Raw genomic sequence first — 23,488 nt, forward strand, 5'->3', positions numbered from 1 at the left:
ATAAAGTTATCATGAGCGCTGTGAACAATGAGGGAATAAATAATTAACAAAAGGCAAACATTATTTTTAAGTTATTATTTGATCGTAATTCAGCAAGTCAATCTCTTAGTTCTATAGCGTGAACCATATTTTTATACCCTTGCAGAGGGTATTATAATTTTGGTCAAAATTTGGTGCTATAGCGTGAACCATATTTTTATACCCTTGCAGAGGGTATTATAATTTTGGTCAAAAGTGTGCAACGCAGTGAAGGAGACATCTCCGACGCTATAAAGTATATATATTCTTGATCAGGATCACCTCCTGAGTTGATATAAGTGTTGTAGGGGGGCGTTGTTGCCGCAAAAGACTCCAGGAGTAAGAATTAAATGAGAAGTCAGGGAAGTCTTTGGTAAAATCAAAACAACGCGTTCAGCTTTATTTGGCTGCTTACATGGTACTGAACTTAACTTAGAAAGCATAAACGCTAGACGTAAATATAAACCAGAGCGGACGATCGACGACGGCCGACGAGAGAGGGAGAATGCATAGAGGGGCGAGCGCGGATGCACTCTTCAGCACGGATGAGGTTTTAAGCGCGGGTGCGCTTTTCATCTGTCTGTCTGTTTCTACGCGAACTAGTCTCTCAGTTTTAAAGCTATCGTCTTGGAACTTTGCACACACCCCTCTTTCCTTTGCACGCAGTATATAAGTCGGAACGGCCGGAATCGGCCGACTATATCCTATAGCTGCCATATAACTGAACGGAAGCTCGGATCAACTGACCAAAAATAGAATCTGTACGTAGTTCCAACTTTCTGTCTTAAAAAAAACGAAAGTTGGGTAATTTTCGATTGTTCAGTTATGTGGCAGCTATATAGTATATATATAGAATATAGTCGGCCAATCCTTATGAAATTTGGTGTTGTATTATTTTTTACAAAATATTATATAATTTTAAGGTTGTCAAAAAAAGTCTTGCAGTATTTTTATTGAATTTTCAATTGTTCATATAGTTGGTTAAAATAATCCGATTTAAGTCAGATATGCGCCGTTTTGTTCAATGTCGAGATGCTAACTTCATAATGCCCCTCTTATAGAAGCTCGTATCCCTATTGTCAAAAAATTCGGAGAGACAATTTTCACATAACTCTCTTGTGGCCAACTTCTGACTATCAAGCGCGTTCGTCATGGACAGAAATAGATGGCAATCACTTGGTGCGAGATCCGGACTATACGGTGGATGCAAAAGAACCTCCCATCCGGCTCGTGCTTCTGGCGCGTCACCAAAGATTTTTGTGGCCTGGCGTTATCCTGATGGAAGACAATTCGGCCTCTGTTGATCAAAAATGGCGTCTTCTGCATGAGTGCCGCCTTCAAGCGATCGGGTGGTTGGCAGAAAAGGTCTGAATTTATAGGGGAGCAGCTTGTAGTAGATGATTCCCGGCCAATCCCGCCAAACACACAGCAGAACCTTCCTGGCCGTTAATCCAGGCGTGGCCACCGTCTGGGCAACTTTACCGCTTTTTGACCCCGACCGTTTTCGCTTTGTGTTATCGCAAGTGACCCACTTTTCATCGCTAGTCACCATCCGATCTAAAAACGGTTCGATTTTGTTGCGATTCAGAAGCGATTTGCATGCATCCATACGGATAAAAATGTTTTTTTTCGCGTAAAGTCGTGTGGCACCCATACTTTGATCTTCTTTTTGAATCCAAGCTTTTTTAAATGGCTTATAACGGTTTCATGACTGACGCCCAGCCAATAATAAATCAAACACGTATTAGCGCATAAAAATAGATTTCCAAAAAGCTCTAGCGTGAACAGATGCGACGAATAAAACAAAAACTACGAACTATCGGATATACTGCAAGACTTTTTTGACAACCTATTATAACTATTATGCCATTCGTATTAAATCTTTCTAACTCTAAAACTCTAAAAACACCAAAGTAATAGCATTTCCGATTCATCAGTTATATGTTAATATACCCTTACCCCGATCCCTTTTCAACTTGAATACTGTGTGCAAAGGAACTAGAGAGTGTGCAATTTTTCAAGACGAAAGCTTTAAAACTGAGAGACTAGCTTGCGACAGAAATAGACAAACGGACAGACAGACGGACATGCTCATATCAACTCAGGAGGTGATCACGATCAAAATTATATAAACTTTATAGGGTCGGAGATGTGTTCTTCACTGCGCTACACACTCTTCACCAAAATTATAATACCCTATGCAAGGGTACAAAAACATGTAATGGTATCGATTTTTCAAGATATCTACTAGTTCGATCAAATTTTACCGTGCAAACGTTATAGGAATGTTATAGGAATTATATTTGCCGCTGCTGAATTCAATTTACTCAGTATCCGACGAACTTTTTTATAACTTTCTGTAACACCTCTGCTTACGTTTGAAAATTCATCTGCGACCTCTGATGCCGATTTCTTCGCAAAATCTTTTCAAAAAAAGATTATTTTCCGCCCAAAACGACAGATTACCCTTACGCATACAACAAAATTCAATCAGCCAATCTTATTTTCTGTCCGTCTATCCGTCTATAGCATATTATCAGATCTTCTAAGGGTGAAGCCGGTCTATTCGCCAGGCCCCAATGGAGTACCAGGCTGTGTGCTAAAATACTTTTCAAGTTATCTTTGGAAACTTAAATTTTCCGACCTTATTTCCACAATGGCTAAAGGTGTCCGTGGTTTAATTAAAAGGTGTTCAAAAGAATTTCACGAAAAACAAGAAAGGAAAGCTTACTTCGGGCGTAGCCGAAGTTGATATACCCTTGCAGTTTAAACCAGATAAATATCGCAAACATCGGATATAGTAAGCCGATCCTTATAATAATATGATAATATAACCCAATTTATTATAATACAAAATATATTACAAAGTTGATATTTCTACCAAAAACCATTTCCGATCAATCAGTTGTATGGCAGCTTTAGGATAAAGTCGGCCGATCCCGGCCGTTCCGTGTGTGCAAAGGAAAGAAGTGTGTGTGCAAAGTTTCAAGTCGATAGCTTTAAAACTGAGAGACTAGTTCGCGTAGAAAAAGACAGACAGACGGACCGACCGACAGACGGAAATGCTCATAGCAACTCAGGAGGTGATCCTGATCAAGAATATATATACTTTATAGGGTCGGAGATGCCTCCTTCACTGCGTTGCATACATTTGACCAAAATTATAATACCCTCTGCAGGGGTATAATAAAAAACAAGAAAGGAAAGCTAACTTCGGGCGGAGCCGAAGTTGATATACCCTTGCAGTTAAAACGGATATATATCGCAAACATCGGATATAGTTGGCCGATCCTTATGAGAATATGATAATATAACCCAATTTATTATAATACAAAATCTAAAGAAAAGTCCCAACCTTATATATTTAGAAGGTCGTTCACTCAGGTCGATAGATCGTTCAGTTATATGGAAGCTATAGGATATAGTCGGCCGATCCTTATGAAATTTGGCGTGTCTCATGCCAAAAATAGCTCTCATGTCAAATATAAACTCTCTAACTCTAAAAGCACCAAAGTTATACCACTTTCGAGCTATCAGTTATATGGCAGCTATAGGATATAGTCGGCCGATACGGTCGTTCCGACTTATATACTGAGTGCAAAGGAAAGAAGTGTGTGTGCAAAGTTTCAAGTCGATAGCTTTAAAACTGAGAGACTAGTTCGCGTAGAAAAAGACAGACAGACGGACAGACGGACATGCTCATATTAACTCAGGAGGTGATCCTGATCAAGAATATATATACTTTGTTTGTAGGGGGGCGTGGTTTCCGCAAAAGATTCCAGGATGAGGGATGAAATTATAAATAAAAAGTCGGGGGCGTCTTCCTCTGGATATAACGCGGTCAGCTTTATTGGGCTGCTTACATCGAATACTAACTTAACTTAGAAAAAAAAACAAGGCAAAAGTAATAGAAAAAATACGATCGACGACGGCCGACGAAGGAGCGAGAGCGCAAAGGGGGGCGAGCGCGGATGCGCTCTTCAGCGCGGGTGCGCTCTTCAGTGCTGGTGCGCTCTTCAGCGCGGGTGCGCTCTTAAAGTTGCGGCACAACGGCCCCTCACGTAAACATCCTCCCCCCCTTGCAATCGCTCAGGTTGCAATAGATCCCTCGTCGCTAGCTATGCGTCACTGCAGCTAGAGGGCGTACACGGGTCGATGAAGGCCCCCGTGTCGAAGATCCGGGTCCCGGTGTTGTCGCTGTTCCGGGTCAGCAGCGACGATAGGGTGGGCGCAGCGACCGCGTCCTGCGAGGGCCCTCGAGGAGAGGCGGAAAGTTGCCTAGGCGCGGATGACGCGGGCGGAAGAGCGGTGGACGGCACCCGATGAGTGGCGGACGAAAGCAGTGGAGCGCGTGACGACTGCCAGCCAGTGGCGGAAGAATGCCGAGGAGTTATCGAAGAGTGCCGGGAGGTCGGCGGCCGTGGATCGGTTTGGGAATGCCGGAAAATGGCGGACGCAGGGCGAGAAACACCCGAACCGCGCCGGGAGTTGGCGGATGACGGCCGACGAGAGAGCGAGACACCCCGTGTACTGTCTCCCGCGGGCGGTGACCGGTGCTCCTTGTTCACGGGGTGCAGCAGCGTGTGGTGATCCTGACCACACGTCTTACAGCCGTCCCCACGCCGACAGGATCCGTCGGAGTGCTCGTGGGCCAGGCAGCTCGAGCAATAGCGGTTCACGAGAACCGCTCGGAGCCGCTCCTCGGCACTAAGGCGTAGGAAGCGCCGACACCTCTTCAATGGATGGATCCCATTGCAGACTCGGCATCGGTAGGATTGTGTACCTCGAGTACATCTGCTCCTCAGTGACGGATCAGTCGGATCATCAGCTGATTGCCACCGTGCAGCGTGATGCGATGTGTAAATCGAAGAAGGAGTCGAGACAGAGTTGTGCTCGCATCCTGAATCGAAACCCTGAACCAGTGAGTCACCAAGGCTGCGGGCAACTCGTACGGAAAAAACTGACACGCTGCGGGGGGTAGCTGGAGACAATGGGCCTGTCAGCACCCATCCAAAAATGGTCTCCTGACCTAGAAGCGACCCGCAGATGTTAGCCTTGGAATTACAGAGGAGAATGGACGGAAGAATGTCAGCTCCTAATAACACATCGATTTGGGAGCTCTCAAAGAAGTGGGGGTCCGCCAGGGGAATGTCGGGCAGCCCCTTGAGAAGATCTCGCGAAAACGGATATGATGGCAGATTTCCTGCCAACTGCGGCAGAACGTAGGCCGCAGTCTCTAATTGTAGCCCGGGTCTAGACGGCGACCGAATGGAGAAATGGCACAATTTTGTAGACTGCGCGGAAATGGTCTGATTAAGGCCGGAAACTTGGGCTTGAATCGTCTTGAAGGGAGGCTTGACGAGGTTGAACAGTCGTTCCGTTATGAACGTCGCTTCGGAGCCTGAGTCTATCAGTGCTCGTGCCTGGACGGTGCACCCCAAATGGCACACGTTGATAAGGGCCGTGCCCAGTAGGACGGCTCCTGACCCGGAAGCGAAACACACCTGCACATTCGACTGATCCTCTGAGCCGTTTGTTGACGTAGGCGGACTTGGAGCGGTAAGCTGCGTAGGCGGACTTGGAGCGGTTGCGAATGGATTGCCGCGGTGCAAGAGGGTGTGGTGTCTGCTGTGGCATGTGGAGCAGGTATGGGCGCTCGTGCAGTCTCGCTGCTGGTGCCCTCGGGCAAAACAGTTTAAACATAACTGCTTCCTCCTTATGTAGTCAGAGCGCCCATTTACATCCATTTCTAGGAAACGCGGACATAAGCGAATGGGGTGGTCCTCCCTCGAACAGAGATCGCAGCCCTTTTGGCCCGAAACCACTCGAGTCTCGTATGAAGTGAGCCTCCGAGCAGGGGCAGTAGGAAGTCCCGACCTTGGCGGAAATTGCACGGAGCCACTAGGCCTGACGTCGTCGATGGCCTCCAGAGTGCGATGGCGCTCTGTCAGGAAGTTATCTAATTCCTTCCATGTTGGAATCTCGGCCTTATTATGTACGGATTGCTCCCACATAGAAAGTGTGACCTTGGGGAGTTTTGACGAAATCATAAATACAAGGAGACAGTCCCAAGCCTCAACATTAACGGAGGACATTTCTAGGGCTGTCAAACAACTCTGAATGGTAGCTTGCAGGTCCTTCAGCGCGACCCCGGACTCTTGCGAAATAGCCTGGATGTTGAAAAGGATCTTCAACTGGCTGTTGACCAATAGCCGCCGGTTCTCAAAGCGGTCTGTGAGGCTTTGCCATGCGGCGACAAACCCCTCATGGGTAAGCGGAGCCTTAGAAACAATGGCGTGGGCGTCACCACTTGTTTTGGACAATAAGTGGAACAACTTCTCTACCGGGGTGAGCCGCGAGTTTTGGATGTAAATGGCCGTAAACAAGTCTCTGAAGGTGGGCCACCGAAGATAATCACCCGCGAAGACCTCGGTATCCACCGGAGGTAACCGGCAGCCTGTAGGCGCGGGCGTGTGGACATTGACGGGAGCCTGAGTGGATTGGGACGCAATTTTCTCCCGAAGCTGGGCAATACATCTCGAATAGACGGAGTAACAGTAGCTGTACTTCGCTTCCAGCACTGTCGAGGCGGCCGCATTGTCGTCGGACACGGCTAGCAAATCGGAGCAGCTCTCATAGCTCTTCTCCACCTTCTCCCATAGTGCCTGAATTTGGTCCCGATGAACTTCGCACATGTATTGGGAGCCTATTTCCGTTTCTGGGGCGCCCGGAGTACTTATGTTAGCCTCAAATTGGATAATTCGATCTGTTGTGGCGATGAACTTTTTCAACGCCACTTCGACCGCACTTGGAGCCATTTTTGCAACGGAGTGAGTCTGCCTCTGTGAAGGACCAGGGGTTGTATTGACGGATTCGTCACTCCTTGCCCTTGGACTGGCACTGGTAGCCTTAGGCTTCAAAAGAGGCGTCCGCGGAGATGCGGATTGAGATCTGTCCAAACGGATGGCTGGGATCGAACGCGGCTTTTTGTCGTCTCCCGTGGGCATTCTCAGAGTCCAATTCGCTGGTCAGCGCTTGTCGACTGACTCGCACAACAGGTGCCTCGTACGAAGTGGTGGCCGGTCGCACTAATGTGATGAGAACGGTGAGATCGCAAATGAAAGGCAATTACAAGGAGCAAGTGCGAACTAGTGGCGCCGATGTGGAAAGGAAAGTCGTGTGCGGCACAATTCGAATGTGGAAAGAAAAACTTCAGGCACCAGAAAAAACCCAAAAGGAGACGAGGTTTGTTCGGATTGTAGGCGGATGTTGCCGGATGCGGAGTAGAAGCAGAGTTGGAGGCACGAAAAAATGGAAAAAGTACCGGAAAATTCGTGCTTGTTCGGAAAAAAATGATGACGGTTTATATATGTATGTATATTTCGACTTGTGTGGTTCGTACTGAATTTAATATATACTGAGATATTAAACTCTTCACTATTTTCGAATTTGCGGAGCCGGAAGGTGGACTTAACTTTGGCTTGAATTAAACACACAAAAATATCAATAATTAATTTTTGGCTAACTTTCGGATTTAAATATGATGGAGCCAGAAGGGTGGAGTTGAAAATCTTAATTTTTAATCAATTGAGGTTAATTATCACGAAGCTGGAACGGTGGAATTGAAACCTAAATATTTAATTAATTGAATTTAATTAACACGAAGCCGGGAAGATGGAATTAAAAACCGCGGCTCTATTCGGACAGAAGGTGGATAATTAAATTAATTAATTATAATTTTCCGATAATTAAATCTTCGACTTTAATTATTGAGTGGCCGGAAAGGTGAATTAAAAAACCTGGCCCTTTGCTCAAACGGAAAATAAGAATTAAATAAATTTTCGTAGTTATAATTATAAATACATAAATTTATAATTAATAAATTTTTTAATCTATTTTGTTATGCAGCCGGTTATGCCGTCGGCACCCTGTACGTACCTCAAAGAAAAATAAACAGAACCGAAAAACACAACACGGCTAGGTCGAGAATTTAAGCGACACAATCACGGATTTGTAGTGAAATGGCGGTTTATAATTGTTGGTTTTAGAAAATGCAAATTTTTTTTAATTTTATCGGCTATATATTTCTTGAAATTGGAGGCAGAAAATATTTGGAAATTATATGGACATGCATGCAAGTAGGGCAAGGGCATGTAGGGCATATGATGGTACAGTAGAGCTTCGATAAGTGGACTGTATATGTTAAATTTTATCGGTTATATATTTCCTGGAATTGAAGGCAGAAAATATATGGACATGCATGCAGGTACGGATATATGTAAGGGCATGTGGGCATTTGTTGACACAGTGGAGCTTTGATAAGTGGACTGTATAATTGGGGGAACAGAAAAGTTATGTGGTGTAAAAAATGACACTGATTGAGGAAGATAAAAACAAATATTACGACAGCGGCGGACTGTTCGGTGAATTTGGAAATTCCGGAAATAATTCACACCGGTAGCCAATATTAATTTTGCCTTCTTTTTGTCACCACACAATTTCACTGTTCACTTGCAACTTTTTCGCGGATTAATTGCACCAAAAAATATGTATGTGCGTATGTATGTATGCGGATGCACATATGCCTCGACCGTTGGCAAGCGAATGAATAACGGAGAGGCCGAAAACGGCGAGGAATATGGGCAGCACACAAAACGGAGACGGATAGAAAAATTTGCCGAATTTTAAGATTATTATATGTACATAGATTATTAGAAAATCTCAACCTGCCGTTGTGTCGGAAAACTCGGACTTGGAGTTGACACGGAGGAAAAAACAATCTTGCAGCAGTGTGAACGAAATTTAATGTTCGGATCACTGCTGAAGACCGGCAGAGAGATGGGGACGGAAAAATGTATTTATCTTTTGGCGGAACAATGCCGAGAACTGCTGGCAGAAGAAAATCCAGTAATTATCCGGCTCGAAGGACCAATGTTTGTAGGGGGGCGTGGTTTCCGCAAAAGATTCCAGGATGAGGGATGAAATTATAAATAAAAAGTTGGGGGCGTCTTCCTCTGGATATAACGCGGTCAGCTTTATTGGGCTGCTTACATCGAATACTAACTTAACTTAGAAAAAAAAACAAGGCAAAAGTAATAGAAAAAATACGATCGACGACGGCCGACGAAGGAGCGAGAGCGCAAAGGGGGGCGAGCGCGGATGCGCTCTTCAGCGCGGGTGCGCTCTTCAGTGCTGGTGCGCTCTTCAGCGCGGGTGGGGGCGCACCAGCACTGAAGAGCGCACCCGCGCTGAAGAGCGCATCCGCGCTCGCCCCCCTTAAAGTTGCGGCACACCGGCCCCTCACGTAAACATACTTTATAGGGTCGGAGATGTCTCCTTCACTGCGTTGCACACTTTTGGACAAAATTATAAAACCCTCTGCAAGGGTATAAAAAACTAAAAGTTTGTTCATTTCTTTGGTCCGTCCAATACTGGAGCCAGGGCCGTAGCTAGAGCCTCGGGGGCCCTGGGGCAACAAGTAAATTTGGGGCCCCCTATACGGAAGTCTTTTGTCCCGGCGGGGCCCCTTCCCTTCGGGGCCCTGGGGCACCGCCCCACCTGCCCCATGCTAGCTACGGCCCAGTCTGGAGCACTGTTCATGCGTTTGGAGTCTCCAATATGGAGTACATCAGGACCACATAATTCAGGCGTTAAGACTGGGATGCAAATCTTCTTCTTTCATTATACAGTAGCAGACTCTATCTAATAAACTTACCAAACTTAGCTAATCGTAGAAAAATGCTGGGAGTAGATTTTCTACATAACTTCATCAATGGCGATGTAGATAGTCAGCATTAAGTTACACGCTTAAATAAGTATTCTTATTCGAAAGGGCAAGAAAAACTAAAAAAAAAAAAAGGAAATCTAGCTTTAGCTATAGTTGTAGTTTTATATATTTATATTGCATTTTTAGTCCCAAAAATGGATATCAGATATGTTGGGCGTGTCTTGTGTATTCGTCACCTCGTCAAGCCTTTTTTTTTATTACTATTTTGGTTCTCTTTCAGAAAAACCTCCATGGCTTCTGGAGAAAAAAATATTAATGACAACAAACAAACGGATATGAATATGTTTCAACGAATTCAACTTCTACGCTGTTTGGTGAGTAAATCACAAATACCTTTAATAAATGATCGAATGCATCATGCATCGAAATCACGAATAAAGTTATCAGGAAGGCTCCGGCTTTGACTTTCACAGACAATTACAGACAAATTAACACACAGATTAACGCCTCAAATTAGCCTAGAATTCATTCAAACTGCACACCATTTTCGGCAGCAAAAGTGGTTTTTCCTAAAATACATTTGAAATAAATTCTCACCATTCTTAAAACATTTTTTTTTTATTATTGCAAGAGTATTATAATTTTGGAAAAAGTGTGCAACACAGTGAAGGGGACACCTCCGTCGCTGTGAAGTTTATTTGTTTTTCATCTGATTCACTTTCCGAGTTCATAAGCATATCGATAAGCAACTTGTCTCTTAGTTATAAAGCTACCGACTTGAAAATTGGCAGACATAATGAACTTCTTATAAGGTTCTCGATCATTATCGGACAATTTGCAATCGTTCAGCTGTATGGAAGCTATAGGATATAGACACCCAATCCTTACGCACCCACAAAAAACGTTATTTTTTTTTTTTTTTTTACCGATCTTTTAGAATTTGGAAATGGCTTGTGCATCAATAAGAGCATCAGCTAGCATTCCTGTATTCATCACAAAGCTTAGTGGCCCAGACGACCAAGGGGCGCTCGAAAAACGATTTGTTAGTACATATTAAGCTATTTGAAATTTGTTAAGCTTTGTTAAGAGGAGTTAGTAAGGAAATTTAAAATTCTATATTTTAAATTAGACGGACAGGGAAGAGATGTAATACAGTAGAGACCATTGTAGTTCGAACATAATACCCTAAAAGGGTCATGCAGTGCATAAGTCGAACTACAATGGCTAAAGAACAGAGGACTAAAGTTTCGAGTGATTCTATTAGGAATGTCAAATTTTAAACGTGTTAGTAAATGCTGGCTTTCTACATCCCCGTTAATAAGGTTATGCAGAAAAACTACACCGAGCATTGTCCTACGATTTGTTAAGCTAGGTAAGTTTATAAGTAAAAGTCTGCTACTGTTGGATGGAAGCTGAAGATTTGCATCCCAGTATAGACCTCTAAGGGCAAATATTAAAAAGTTCTTTTGTACGGATTCTATGCGGTCCTTATGTACTCCATATTGGGGACTCCAGACACATGAACCGTACTCCAGTATAGGACGGACCAAAGAAATGAATAATGTTTTGGTTCTATAGGGGTCATTAAATTCTATTGACCACCTTTTAATAAAACCAAATCTAAGTAGCTGGAGATCCACGTTAAGAGGTCTATAGGAAAACCCAGCATATTCAGTTTACTCAACAAGAGTGAGTGATTAACTGAATCAAATGCTTTGCTGAAGTCTGTGTAAATTACATCGGTTTGATATTCCTTACAAAAGCCATCTATGATAAAGGAATTGCCGACAACTTATAGATGCCTCTGTAGTTGGCAGCCTCGGACTTTTTTCCTTTTTTGTGTGGGGGAATTATGAAAGATTCCTTCCAATTAAGGGGAAAAATCGAGGTTACCAAAAATTAATTGAAAAGTCTATGAAGTGGTTTGCACAGAGCCCTGGCGCAGTATTTTAGCACACAGCCTGGACCTCCGTCGGGGCGTGGCGAATAAATGGGGTTGACCTTTACAAGATTAGATAATAAGTTGTACTCAGAGAAAGACGGACAGAAAATAAGATTTGCTGCTTGAATGTTATATGTGTACAAAATTATATTATATAAAACTGCTTTGGATCCTGAGTAAATTAGTAGGGCTAAATTAGAGCTAGTAGGTATCTTGAAAAATCAACACGACTGCAGGTTTTTTTATATTTTAGTAAGAGCCTATTTTTAAAATTTTTTAGGTTAGTGAGGCACCTTGAATACCAAGGAGGAGGAAATGGAATCCATAAAAATATACTTGGTTTTTACTTTAACAAGAAAGTTAAAGTGGTAGCGGAACGGATGTGGTAGCCCATGTTTGTATCTGGCCACACGGACTGTAGTCTAAAGCTACGTTGAGGGTGGAGGCCACAGGCATTCCGATCAGCGATCCCAGAAATAGAGAAAGGAGATGCTGCGGTTCTCAACGCTTATGTCCTAGTGTTTGTTTTGCTATAAGATCTGGTATTTTCTTGTTTCGGTTAAGTGCTATTTGTTAGAGGAAGCTTTCGGGATTTAAATCGGAGTCATTTCTTTTATTCGCATTATTTGAGTTGGATCTATTACGACATTTGGAAGGGCGTGTACACAGATAAACGGAGCAGCAGTCTCAATCAAACGATCTGATCAATCCAGCTACGATTACCAAATCTGCAGCAACGGCAAGGCTAGTGATGGCAAAGGCTAGTGAAAGCCTTAAGGGGTGAAGCGAGGACGGCAGTTACATCGCTGTAATGAAGCAGCTAAGCTTTCGATATGGACGTCCGGAGAAATTGATTCGGAGTCAACTGGCCAGCGTGCGGGAGCTACATCTAATCTAGGAGCACCACAAAGGCAGGATTGTTTCGTTTGGCACGAAAAAAAATCCCCGAGGAGAATTTTAATGTCATGGGAAGGACAGCGGCCACAAGCTCGGTCGAGCTCCGCATAGAAAGCGTCCTTGGTGGCATCATCCTTTTCCTCCGTTGGGGCATGTGCGCATATCAGGCTGATGTTAAAAAATTTGGCAGTAATTCGGATAGTTGCAATTCTCTCGTTTGTTGGCCGAAAGTGAGAGACTCGGCGCCGCATCCTGGCACCTACAACGAAACCACAACCAAATTCATGCCGTTCTGGATGACAGCTGTAGTAAATGTCACAGTTCTTCTTCTTTATGCAGCCTTGTCCTATCCATCGCATTTCCTGGATAGCAGTGATGTCAGCCCTACATTTGTTGAGGGTATCTGCTAGTTGTTGAGCAGCACCAGGTCTGTACAGTGTTCGTACGTTCCAGGTGCATACTCTCAAATCATTGTCCTTTTGGTGTTGGAAGGGTGTTACATGCGAACGTGAATCTGGATCTTCCGATGAGAAGGAATGTTTCGATGGAACGGACGGAGTATAACGAGCACCCCGAAGCCAACACGGGGCTAGAACTCTCTAACTCTAAAAACACCAAAGTTATAACATTTCCGATCAATCAGTTATATGGCAGCTATAGGATAAAGTCGACCGATCCCGGCCGTTCCGACTTATATACTGCGTGCAAAGGAAAGAGGGGTGTGTGCAAAGTTTCAAGACGATTGCTAAACTGAGAGACTAGATCGCGTAGAAACAGACAGACAGATAGACGGACAGACGGACATGCTCATATCAACTCAGGAGGTGATCCTGATCAAGAATATATATACTTTATAGGGTCGGAGATTCACTCCTTCACTGCGTTGCACACCTTTGACCAAAATTATAATACCCTCTGCAAGGGTATAAAAAGACACAAGTTTTTGGACACTTCACATACACAAACACATAATACAAGCCACATTAAAAAGTATTCATTTCAAAACTTTTGATTTTGTACATAAAATTTTCAGTATTGGCGTTTTTAAAATCGCACCAAAAAATCGTAAATTCTAAGCTCATGTAAATGTTAACATCAACTGTTTTTAACAGCTGATTTTTTCGCAGTGGCGCCATCTATGAAAATTTCTGGTATGCAACATTAAAAATTAATCTATTGCGAATGATAACTTTCAAAAGATGGTTTTCGGCCAGAAAAAGTGGTCAAATTTCCTATAGTGCACTCTTCTTAAATTAGAGAGTTCAAATTTTACAAGAGAGATTTTTGGAAATTTCATAGGAATCGGGCGACTATATCCTATAGCTGCCATATAACTGAACGATCGGAAATTACCCAACTTTCGTGTTTTTGAAGATAGAAAGCTGGAACTTAATACAGATTCTATTTTTGGTCAGTTGATCCAACCTAACAAATTTCAAAACGATCGGTCGACTATATCTTATAACTGCCATATAATTGAACGACCGGAATGGTATTTGGTATTTGGTAAACATACCAACTTAGGTATTTTTGAAGATAGAAGCTTGGGACTTTTTTTAGATTTTGTATTGTAATACATTTTTTTTATTATGATATTTTCATAAGGATCGGCTAACTGTATTCGATGTTTGCGGTATATTTATCCGGTTTTAACTGCAAGGGTATATAAACTTCGGTTCCGCCCGAAGTTATCTTTTTTTTCCTTGTTTATATCGCATTTCTTGCATTACTGGACAAACCTACTATTAAAATTACGCAGTTTTTTCCCAATTTTGCAAAGCTCCTTTTCGTTACAATCATATTTGCTACAAACTTTTCCTAATGCAAAGTTTTCCATTACGAAGAACGTTTTAGTGGGGATTGCTTCGCCGTGCCATACTAAGAAAAGTGCGCGCTTCGACCCTAACATTCTTCCTAAAAAGTGAAATAACTTGTAGATACGCAGGACTACGCACTTCTGCATTTTTGACATTTCGGACAGATAATAATTTACACTTTAACAAACAATTGCAACCAGAGTGAATTCAGGTGAATCTGTTAAGTTCTACTTCACGAAAGACTGGTGTGCGCTCTATTCCGAACATTGTTAATACACTCTAAAGCAGTGGTGGGCAAACTCTCATTTTACATAGCACGCGAGTATAGGGTAGGAAATTCTGCCGCAGCGCTGCCGGCACACTGACAGTGTAAGCACTCTCAAATTTTTTTTAGAAGCTCTCTCATTTGCTCTCATTTTAATTCATTTGACAGCCCAAACTAAAAATCAAAATTTTTCCACTTCGAAAAATTTTCTCAGAAATTGGGTTGGAAAAAGTTTTCTTCATGGAGAATATAGATAGGGAAGCGTAGTTTTTCATTTGTTTAAGAAATGTTGCTAGCAAAGCTTTTTTTTAAATAAAATACTTAATTTTAGTGCCCATTCCAACTTTTGAATTAACGAAAAATGAAATAAAAACATACGTTTTTTTCACTCAGTAAATTCTCTGCTCTCATTGTTTTTCTCTGAATTTCACACTCAAATTTACCACTGCTCTAAAGCCACTTGACAGTTCACAGCTGTTCATCAGCTTATTGATGAGCTTAGAAAAGATCAATTAGCATATAATCAAGGTGTAAATTATCGATAGGTAAACTTAAATTAACGTTAATTAAAATTTGAAAATCATAATTAAATGCCGCTATCGAGGCCAAATTGACCACTGTGCAACAGTCTGATGGTGGCCACAGCAGGGATCTGCGGAGCAGCCAGGGACAAGAGCTGTACGGGGTCATCAGTCTACGTAAGCGGATGCCGCAGCTAGCGGATCCAATGTGAGTAACATGTCTCATGCAACAAGCCTGAGAATCGCAGGGCGCATGAAAACTGAAAGCTAGAGTGGCCAGGAGATGCCGCACCGGAACCTTAGTTGTGACTATTCAGATGGAGGTCACCTGCTATTCCAGATTTTGCTCGTGATGCTGTACGAGGGGAACGAACAAATGGACACGTATATACTGCTCGACGAGGGATCGTCTGTGACGCAATACATACGAGCTCGTCCGAAGCCTATACCTAGATGATGTGAAAGGACACCTAAATGTACAGTGTCTTGGCGGAAGGTCCACCAGAGTGCCTACAAGGATGGTTAACCTGCAGATCAGTGGAGCGGGAAACCCTTGCTTAATTTCAGTTGGTCAAAAAGCCTTTTGACAATGTAATTCGACCTACATCCATAGAAGAAACAGTCGCTGTAGACAAGTTTTTCAGTCCGAAATTTTACAGTATTAGCAACGAAAAGCAGAAAGTAGGCTGTGAGCATGACGTTTCACACATTTATACTGTAAGTGTGTGGCAGAGCTCGGGCAGAAAAATTTCCAATGCCCGCGGGATAGGGCCGTGCTGACCACTGCTTTAAACGCATCCACATATACTTCCAGCCAATCTTAATCAACCGTCATGTGTAGAAATGACCATGCAATGGGAATATCTTTTATCTCCATTTATTTTGTCAACATAGGTAATTTTGAGTTCCATCTTGTGGTTACATCTAAAATTTATATTCTAAAGTTTGAATATTTTTTCTTTCTCCTAAAGTAAACTTCTGTAAAAGTTTACTAATAATTCTTAACAATTTCATATTTTTTACTCGCCTATAGGTTCCTATACGCCCGTTCCATATGTCTTTTTACCACATGTCTAAAAAACATCAATTTTTTGACTTTTAATTTCTATACCCTTGCAGAGGGTATTATAATTTTGTCCAAAAAAGTGCAACGCAGTGAAGAAGACATCTCAGAACCTATAAAGTATATATATTCTTGATCAGGATCACCTCTTGAGTTGCTATGAGTATGTCCGTCTGTCCGTCGGTCCGTCTGCCGTCTTTTTCTACGCGAACTAGTCTCTCAGTTTTAAAGCTATAGACTTGAAACTTTGCACTCACCCTTCTATCCTTTGCACGCAGTCGGCATATAAGTCGGATCGACCGCGATCGGACGACTATATCCTATAGCTGCCATATAACTGATTGAACGGAAATGGTGTAACTTTGGTGGTTTTAGAGTTAGAGAGTTCAAACGAGAGTTCAGAGTTTTACATGAGATTTATATTTGGCAAAATAATACGACGTGCCAAATTTCATAAGGATCGGCCGACTATATTCTATGGCTGCCTTTTACTGAACGATCGGAAATAACCCAAATTTCGTGTTTTTGAAGATAGAAAGCTTGGTACAGATTTTATTTTTGGTCAGTTGATCCAACCTACCAAATCTTATAAGGACCGGCTTACTATATCTTATAGCTGCCATATCGGAACGCCATAGCTGAACGATCGGAAATGGTTTTTGGTAGATATACTAACTTTGGTATTTTTGAAGATAGAAGCTTGGGGTTTTTTTTAGATTTGTTATTTTAATTAATTGGTTTATTATGATATTCTCATTAGGATCGGACAACTATATCCGATGCTTGCGATAAATATCCGGTTTTAACTGCAAGGGTGTATCAACATCGGCTCCGCCCGCAGTTGCCTTCGTCTCTTTATCTTTTAATCAGTCGACAAACTATCAGCTCGCGGGAAAAATCGTAGAAGCACAAAATTAAAAGTGTTAAGTCGGAGATTTCACTTTGCTGTAACTTTGGTGTTTTTAGAGTTAGAAAGTTCGGAAAGCTGCCATAAAACTGAACAATCGGAAATGACCCCACTTTCGTGTTTTTGAAGACACGTTTAGCGTCCACTCTACATCTACAACTAAATCTATTAGCGGCACTACGAGACGACGGATGGTTGAAGTACTCCAGACCACCGATATTTAGTTAAATAGGTATAGAACCAAAATATCATCTCTAATCGTCACAAACTCAGTAGAAGCCAACAAGAACGAGAACAAGATGTTTTTTAAATATATTCAAATATAAAATAAATACTAAGTCATAAAAGCATGCTACAGACACTTGTTTTTTTACATTACGAATCCGGGGCTGCAATATTCTTTAAAAAATCATACTGCAGCCTTCCGTATTGTGATCATTTCGTTATTTTCTGGGTATGTATCAATTCATACATGAACGAACGAGTTCCGTTACATTACCACAAGACCATATACATGCGTCTAAGTTATATCTGCGTGTAGTCACCGCTAAACGAGATCAAACTTTCTGGGTAATTAACGTGTACAGGAAATCGATAATAAGAGGTTTATCGTTAAACACCATAATATCCCGTGAATACAAGGTCAAGTTATTCAGCGACTGGCTATCGCCGAAGCAGCATTCACAGAGGCACCATTAATATACTCCACTTCCATCAACGTACACACCCATGTCCAGTATAGAATGGACACTCTCGGCAGCTCGGAATAAAATCCACCAACATATAACGCTTCGCAAAGAGAAGTTACCGATTGTTACCGAGTTACCGAATGCGAGGTACTCCAAAAGCTACCTTATGAAAAGAAACAGGAAATTGTTTGAGAATACAGGCTTTGCTTTAAATGCTTAAACTAAGCTGTGCGAGATCGGGGGATGCGAATCAAGACACCATATTCTGCTGCACAAACGTCATGCAAATCGTAATATCGTCTCTTACCACAGAACTAATCCATCCAAAGGAGAACAATATTTTCATATCGTACCGATAAAAATATACACTGCCAACACTTGTATTGACAGATTTGCATTTCTTAATGAAGGTGAATCAGTCACACTCATAAAGACGAATTTCTTTAAAAGGTTAAAAATCCAAGGCAGTCAGGATCCGATCTGCATGAAGTGGACGAATCAAAGGATACGAAGAGAGAACGATCCATTTGCTTCAACGTAAGAGTTTTCAGCATAGACAAAAACAGAACCTAGTGGTTAAACAACATACACAAAGTCAAGAATTTGGTATTACCAAAGCACACGCTGGACATGAAAGAGCTAATCGGTAAATACACTCATCAGCAACGATTACCGATTGTATCGTACACTGATGCTGAACCAATGGTGCTGATTAGAGCAAATAATTAGAAGCTAGCCCTTCCACGGAAAATAAGAAAAGGAATCATGCAGGAAACTTGCGTGAAATCGATACGAAATTGGCCTTCTTTGGCGACGTACAGACACCGTTCTTCCTGAGAGCTTTACTAATGCGCTTAAGCGACTTAATTTCATTAAAGCTAAAATTGAAAGAAAGCCAGATCTTCGAGGGAAAATCCAGGAGCAACTTGACAATCTACTTAAAAAATTCTAGGCCGTCGAGTTGTCGGAAAATGCGGATGTTTACCACAACCATTCCTAGTTCCTTCCAATTTTCATACTCATAATCGAAACAAACCAAATAAAGTTTCGACTGGTTTGGGATGCCGCAGCTAAATCTCATGGATCTTCCTTAAACGACTTCATGCTTACTGGTCCCGATCTTCTACATCTTCTGACGTTTTATTGGCATTCAGAGTCGGCATGTGCCGGGGGATTTAGGAGGCGTTGGGATCCAACAAGAAATACATTTAAATACGTTTTTAGATTCGCAAAACTAAAATGAAACGTACTCCGCGACACCGCACGCCCCACTAAAGAAGCTCTGCATGTTCTGATGCCAATTTATGACGCTCTAGGTTTTTTGTCTTGTTACACCATCGGACTTAAAATCCTTCTGCAAGAATCGTGGCGGTCGGGGATCGGATGGGATGACGAATTACCGGAACCTTCACTGATTTGTTGGACCAAATGGCTGAAAATACTATCCCAGGCTATGTCCGAGCATAATCCACGACATTACTCGCTATTGTTAAATACAGCCGATACTCGCATCGAAATACACACCTTTCTCACCTTGCCTTACCCATAGAATACATCCGAATGGAATAGAATGAATGAGTTAAAAGGAGCACAACGAATTGAGTGAGATGGAGTGAGAATAAAATAACATTCTAATTTATGGGCAATAAATTGCTTTAAAACCGAGTGAGTTGGGGTGGGAAGTAAGAAGAGTGCTTTTGAAATGAGGAATGAAGCCGATTGTATCAAATGGTTTTTTACACACTCTATGCATTCGTTTATTTTCTTCTGTTGTTAGATTTTGTATTGTAATAAATTGGATTATATTTTCATATTCCCATAAAGATCGGCCAACTACATCCGATGTTTGCAATATATATCCGGTTTTAACTGCAAGGGTATATAAACTTCGGCTCCGCCCGAAGATAGCTTTCCTTTCTTGTTTAATAATGAGGGACTTGACCGAAAGGTACATTTTAATGAAAGTTTTTTTTCGCGTATGTTAACCCTTGTACACGCACATGGGTCTGGCCAACGAGCTTATTGCTTATTCTTTTATTTCTCTTTCTTGATTTGTTTCTATTTGTCAGTCATTTTTCGATAAAACGCTGAACAGAAAACAACTACTGTCAGAGCTGAAACAATTTTTTCGCTGCAATTTTTCGTTTATTGTTTCGTTTTTGTCAATCATGAGTGATGAAGTGGAATTTGTTTATAATATGCGATCGCGTTACAAAAATCGAAGTACGGATTTTCACGCACGTTGTAGTGTACAGTTTGTAACAGCAGTGGCCAATTGTCGCATGGGGCTTTAAAACCCTCCTCGTCCTTTCCTTCCGCTTTACGCTATTTACGAAGGAAGCCTGGCTGCGAATGGTCTTACTGTCGGCGTTCACCCTGGGATCGACGGTAGTCTTTACCCACGGCATATAGGAGATTCCGGAGTTGTGCACTTTTAGCGTTGCTCGGTTCTAAGCTCGTCGGAACGGGGGGGGTTCTTCCTTGTCTCCTAAATAATCCCACTCTACTCTAATAATTATTTAAGTGCACTTCACTGTTCGTTAATGATCGGAAAATTAGTTGCAATGGGACCTGTTGGAAACGGACAGACGTAGGGTTGCATTCAGGAACAGAGAAACTATCGTTTGATCAGGGTGGCTAAGGTGTCGTTCGCCCCTTTTTCTTTACCCTCCCTACCTTGATACCTCGATATGGCTCTATTGGGTATCCCTTGTGCAAATGTTCTCTATAGATTCAAACGACTTCGGAGGTGACTGAAAACCGCATCATAAAAGCAACAGACTCAGATAATAACCGTCTATTCCATCATAATAAGTTCTCTCTTTAATATCAAATTCAAAATAAACTTCATACGCAGTTGCGCCATAACAAAATATCGAAATTATAACTCAAAATTCAAAACAAAAAGGTAAAATTCAAAAATTGTATCAGCTTCATCTTACGTTATCTTATCCTATCTGCCACACCGATAGTCACCGCATTCACTTATAAATATATTTATACAGAGCTAAACATTTAGGTTTGTTTTTACGGACTTACGCTCGTTTCCGGCGATGCAGGTTCGTTGGGCCCATCGAAGATGCAGATTCCTGTAATAAGGTCGCTTCTCGTGTTACAAGTAAAGGAATGAGGTGGCTGTGTGGTGCATGTGCAGTTACATTTAGATACTAAATAGAAATAGAAATTAACCTAGTCTCTTAAACTCTTAATACTAAATTTCAATTAATAAAACGTGTTAAACTTCTCTTATCCTAGTGTGAGCTTAGTAGTGCTGGGATCAGTTCTGGATGTGAGCCATTGTGAAAAATATGGAATAGCGGTACGAGGTCGGAGCAACAATTTCACGGCGTGGTTTAGCAGTTTGGGTTACGCCGATACACACGGATGAGCCAGTTTAAGATTGGCTGCTTCGCTTAGCGCCTGTTTCGTCACCAGATTGGGGTTAGTTGGCACGTGTGCTCGGCTCCTCATCCACGTGATCTCTATCCCTCTGTCCTTCTCCTACTCTACCTTTCGCCGCTTCCTCCTACCGACCGGTTGCCTTTGTATTTGTCAGTGGCCACTTGCCACACCGTTGCAAGGATAGGAATTGCGCGAACACGCCACGCGAATTGCGCGAGGCTAACCGGCCGGTGGTGACCACTCTGCGGGTCTCCACTGTAACACAAATATGTATGTCTCACTGAACTGTTCACTATCTATCCCTTATATTTATCTTTTAGCTATTTGTCCACTACTTCTGGTCTTTGCTCAATAACTATAGTTTTGGTCTTTGCTCAAAGACTAATAGGCCAACTACTTGGGCACGTGGCTGCGGTTTCTTATAATTTTTTACTGATTATTCTACAGATATTATTTCGATGCGTCTGTTCCCTTTCGATCGCAAATTTAAATGACCGACAAGTTCTAGGCTAACATTCGCTGCTACGTGACCGTGAAAATCTCCAAAACTTCCAGTAACGGAACCTTTCCTGATCCTTATATCTGGCCCCCAGTTCTCTCACATTGAGCGCGCCAGAAAGAGAGGGTTAGTTTCGTACATCTTCGAGTTGGAGCGAGGCGTCTATATCGCGCTCCCTGTTGCTGAATTCGGCACCCTACCTTTGGGTTAAAGCATTTCCGACTGTCGTTGCAACTAAACTAAATGATTTTCCTTGGGACCCCACATCGTTTATCAGCGGCGTCGAAAAACTCGCACTTATTGCTGTAAATGTACGAATCCGGTGTGTCAACAACATTTGAAAATTGAAGATATATGCTTCGCATGCCTTCCCCAGAAGACATGAAGAAATTTGATTTTATGTTTAACTAAAAAACTCATTACTATTCCATTTCATTTGTATTAAAAACTTAGTTTTGGCTCATAATAAATAATAAAACAAGAAAGGAAAGCTAACTTCGGGCGAAGCCGAAATTGATATACCCTTGCAGTTAAAATCGGATATATATCGCAAACATCGGATATAGTTGGCCGATCCTTATGATTACATCATAATAAAACCAATTAACTAAAATAAAAAATTTAAAAAAAGTCTATCTTCAAAAATACGAATGTTGATATTTCTACCAAATACCATTTCCGATCGTTCAGTAATATGGCAGCTATAAGATATAGTCGGCCGATCCTAATCAAATTTGGTAGGTTGGATCAACTGGCCAAAAATAGAATCTGTATTCAGTTTCAGTTTTCTATCTTCAAAAACACGAAAGTTGGGTCATTTTCGATCGTTCAGTTATATGGCAGCTATAGGATATAGTCGGCCGATTCCGGCCGTTCCGACTTATATACTGCGTGCAAAGGAAAGAAGGGTGTGTGCAAAGTTTCAAGACGATAGCTTTAAAACTGAGAGACTAGTTCGCGTAGAAACAGACAGACAGACGGACATGCCGTTTAGGGGCCGTTGTGGTGAGGGGTTTAGGTGAGGGGCCGTTGTGCCGCTCAGCTGAACTTAAGAGCGCATCCGCGATGAAAAGCGCACCCGCGCTTAAAAGCTCATCCGTGCTGAAGAGCGCATCCGCGCTCGCCCCTCTATGCATTCTTCCTCTCTCGTCGGCCGTCGTCGATCGTCCGCTCTGGTTTATATTTACGTCTAGCGTTTATGCTTTCTAAGTTAAGTTCAGTACCATGTAAGCAGCCAAATAAAGCTGAACGCGTTGTTTTGATTTTACCAAAGACTTCCATGACTTCTCATTTAATTCTTACTCCTGGAGTCTTTTGCGGCAACAACGCCCCCCTACAACACTTATATCAACTCAGGAGGTGATGCTGATCAAGAATATATATACTTTATAGGGTCGGAGATGTCTCCTTCACTACGTTGCACACTTTTGACCAAAATTATAATACCCTCTGCAAGGGGTATATATTTAAAGTACAATAAAATTTTTCTAAAGTGACGTTAAGATGACGTGAAAAAGATGATGAGTTATCGACATTATAGGTACCACATTAATTCTGGGATATTAAAGGAGTCTACCAAAAATGGATCTAAAACGACCCTATATAAGGATCGGGCGACTATATCGTATAGCTGCCATATAACTTGCCATACAACTACAATGCAAAACAGCTGCATCGACCCTGAGAAAAAAAGAGACGATGTTAAATTATTAATACACATCCGGAAATATCTGCAGCTAGC

The 23,488-nt window shown here is 42.1% G+C and overlaps 1 protein-coding gene across 8 annotated transcripts in view; it reads left to right on the forward strand.

The window, feature by feature from the left end:
- Sox102F (transcription factor Sox102F) overlaps positions 1 to 23,488 on the forward strand; it is a 417,100-nt gene that overhangs the window by 211,737 nt on the left and 181,875 nt on the right. For all 8 annotated transcript variants that reach the window (XM_070282385.1, XM_070282381.1, XM_070282382.1 and 5 more), the window contains one exon: positions 10,026 to 10,119. In XM_070282385.1, coding sequence (XP_070138486.1) covers positions 10,026 to 10,119 — 94 coding nt within the window. The remainder of the gene's footprint in view (positions 1 to 10,025; positions 10,120 to 23,488) is intronic.

The sequence above is a fragment of the Drosophila bipectinata genome, chromosome 4, assembly GCF_030179905.1.
Source record: "Drosophila bipectinata strain 14024-0381.07 chromosome 4, DbipHiC1v2, whole genome shotgun sequence".
Classification (NCBI taxonomy): domain Eukaryota; kingdom Metazoa; phylum Arthropoda; class Insecta; order Diptera; family Drosophilidae; genus Drosophila; species Drosophila bipectinata.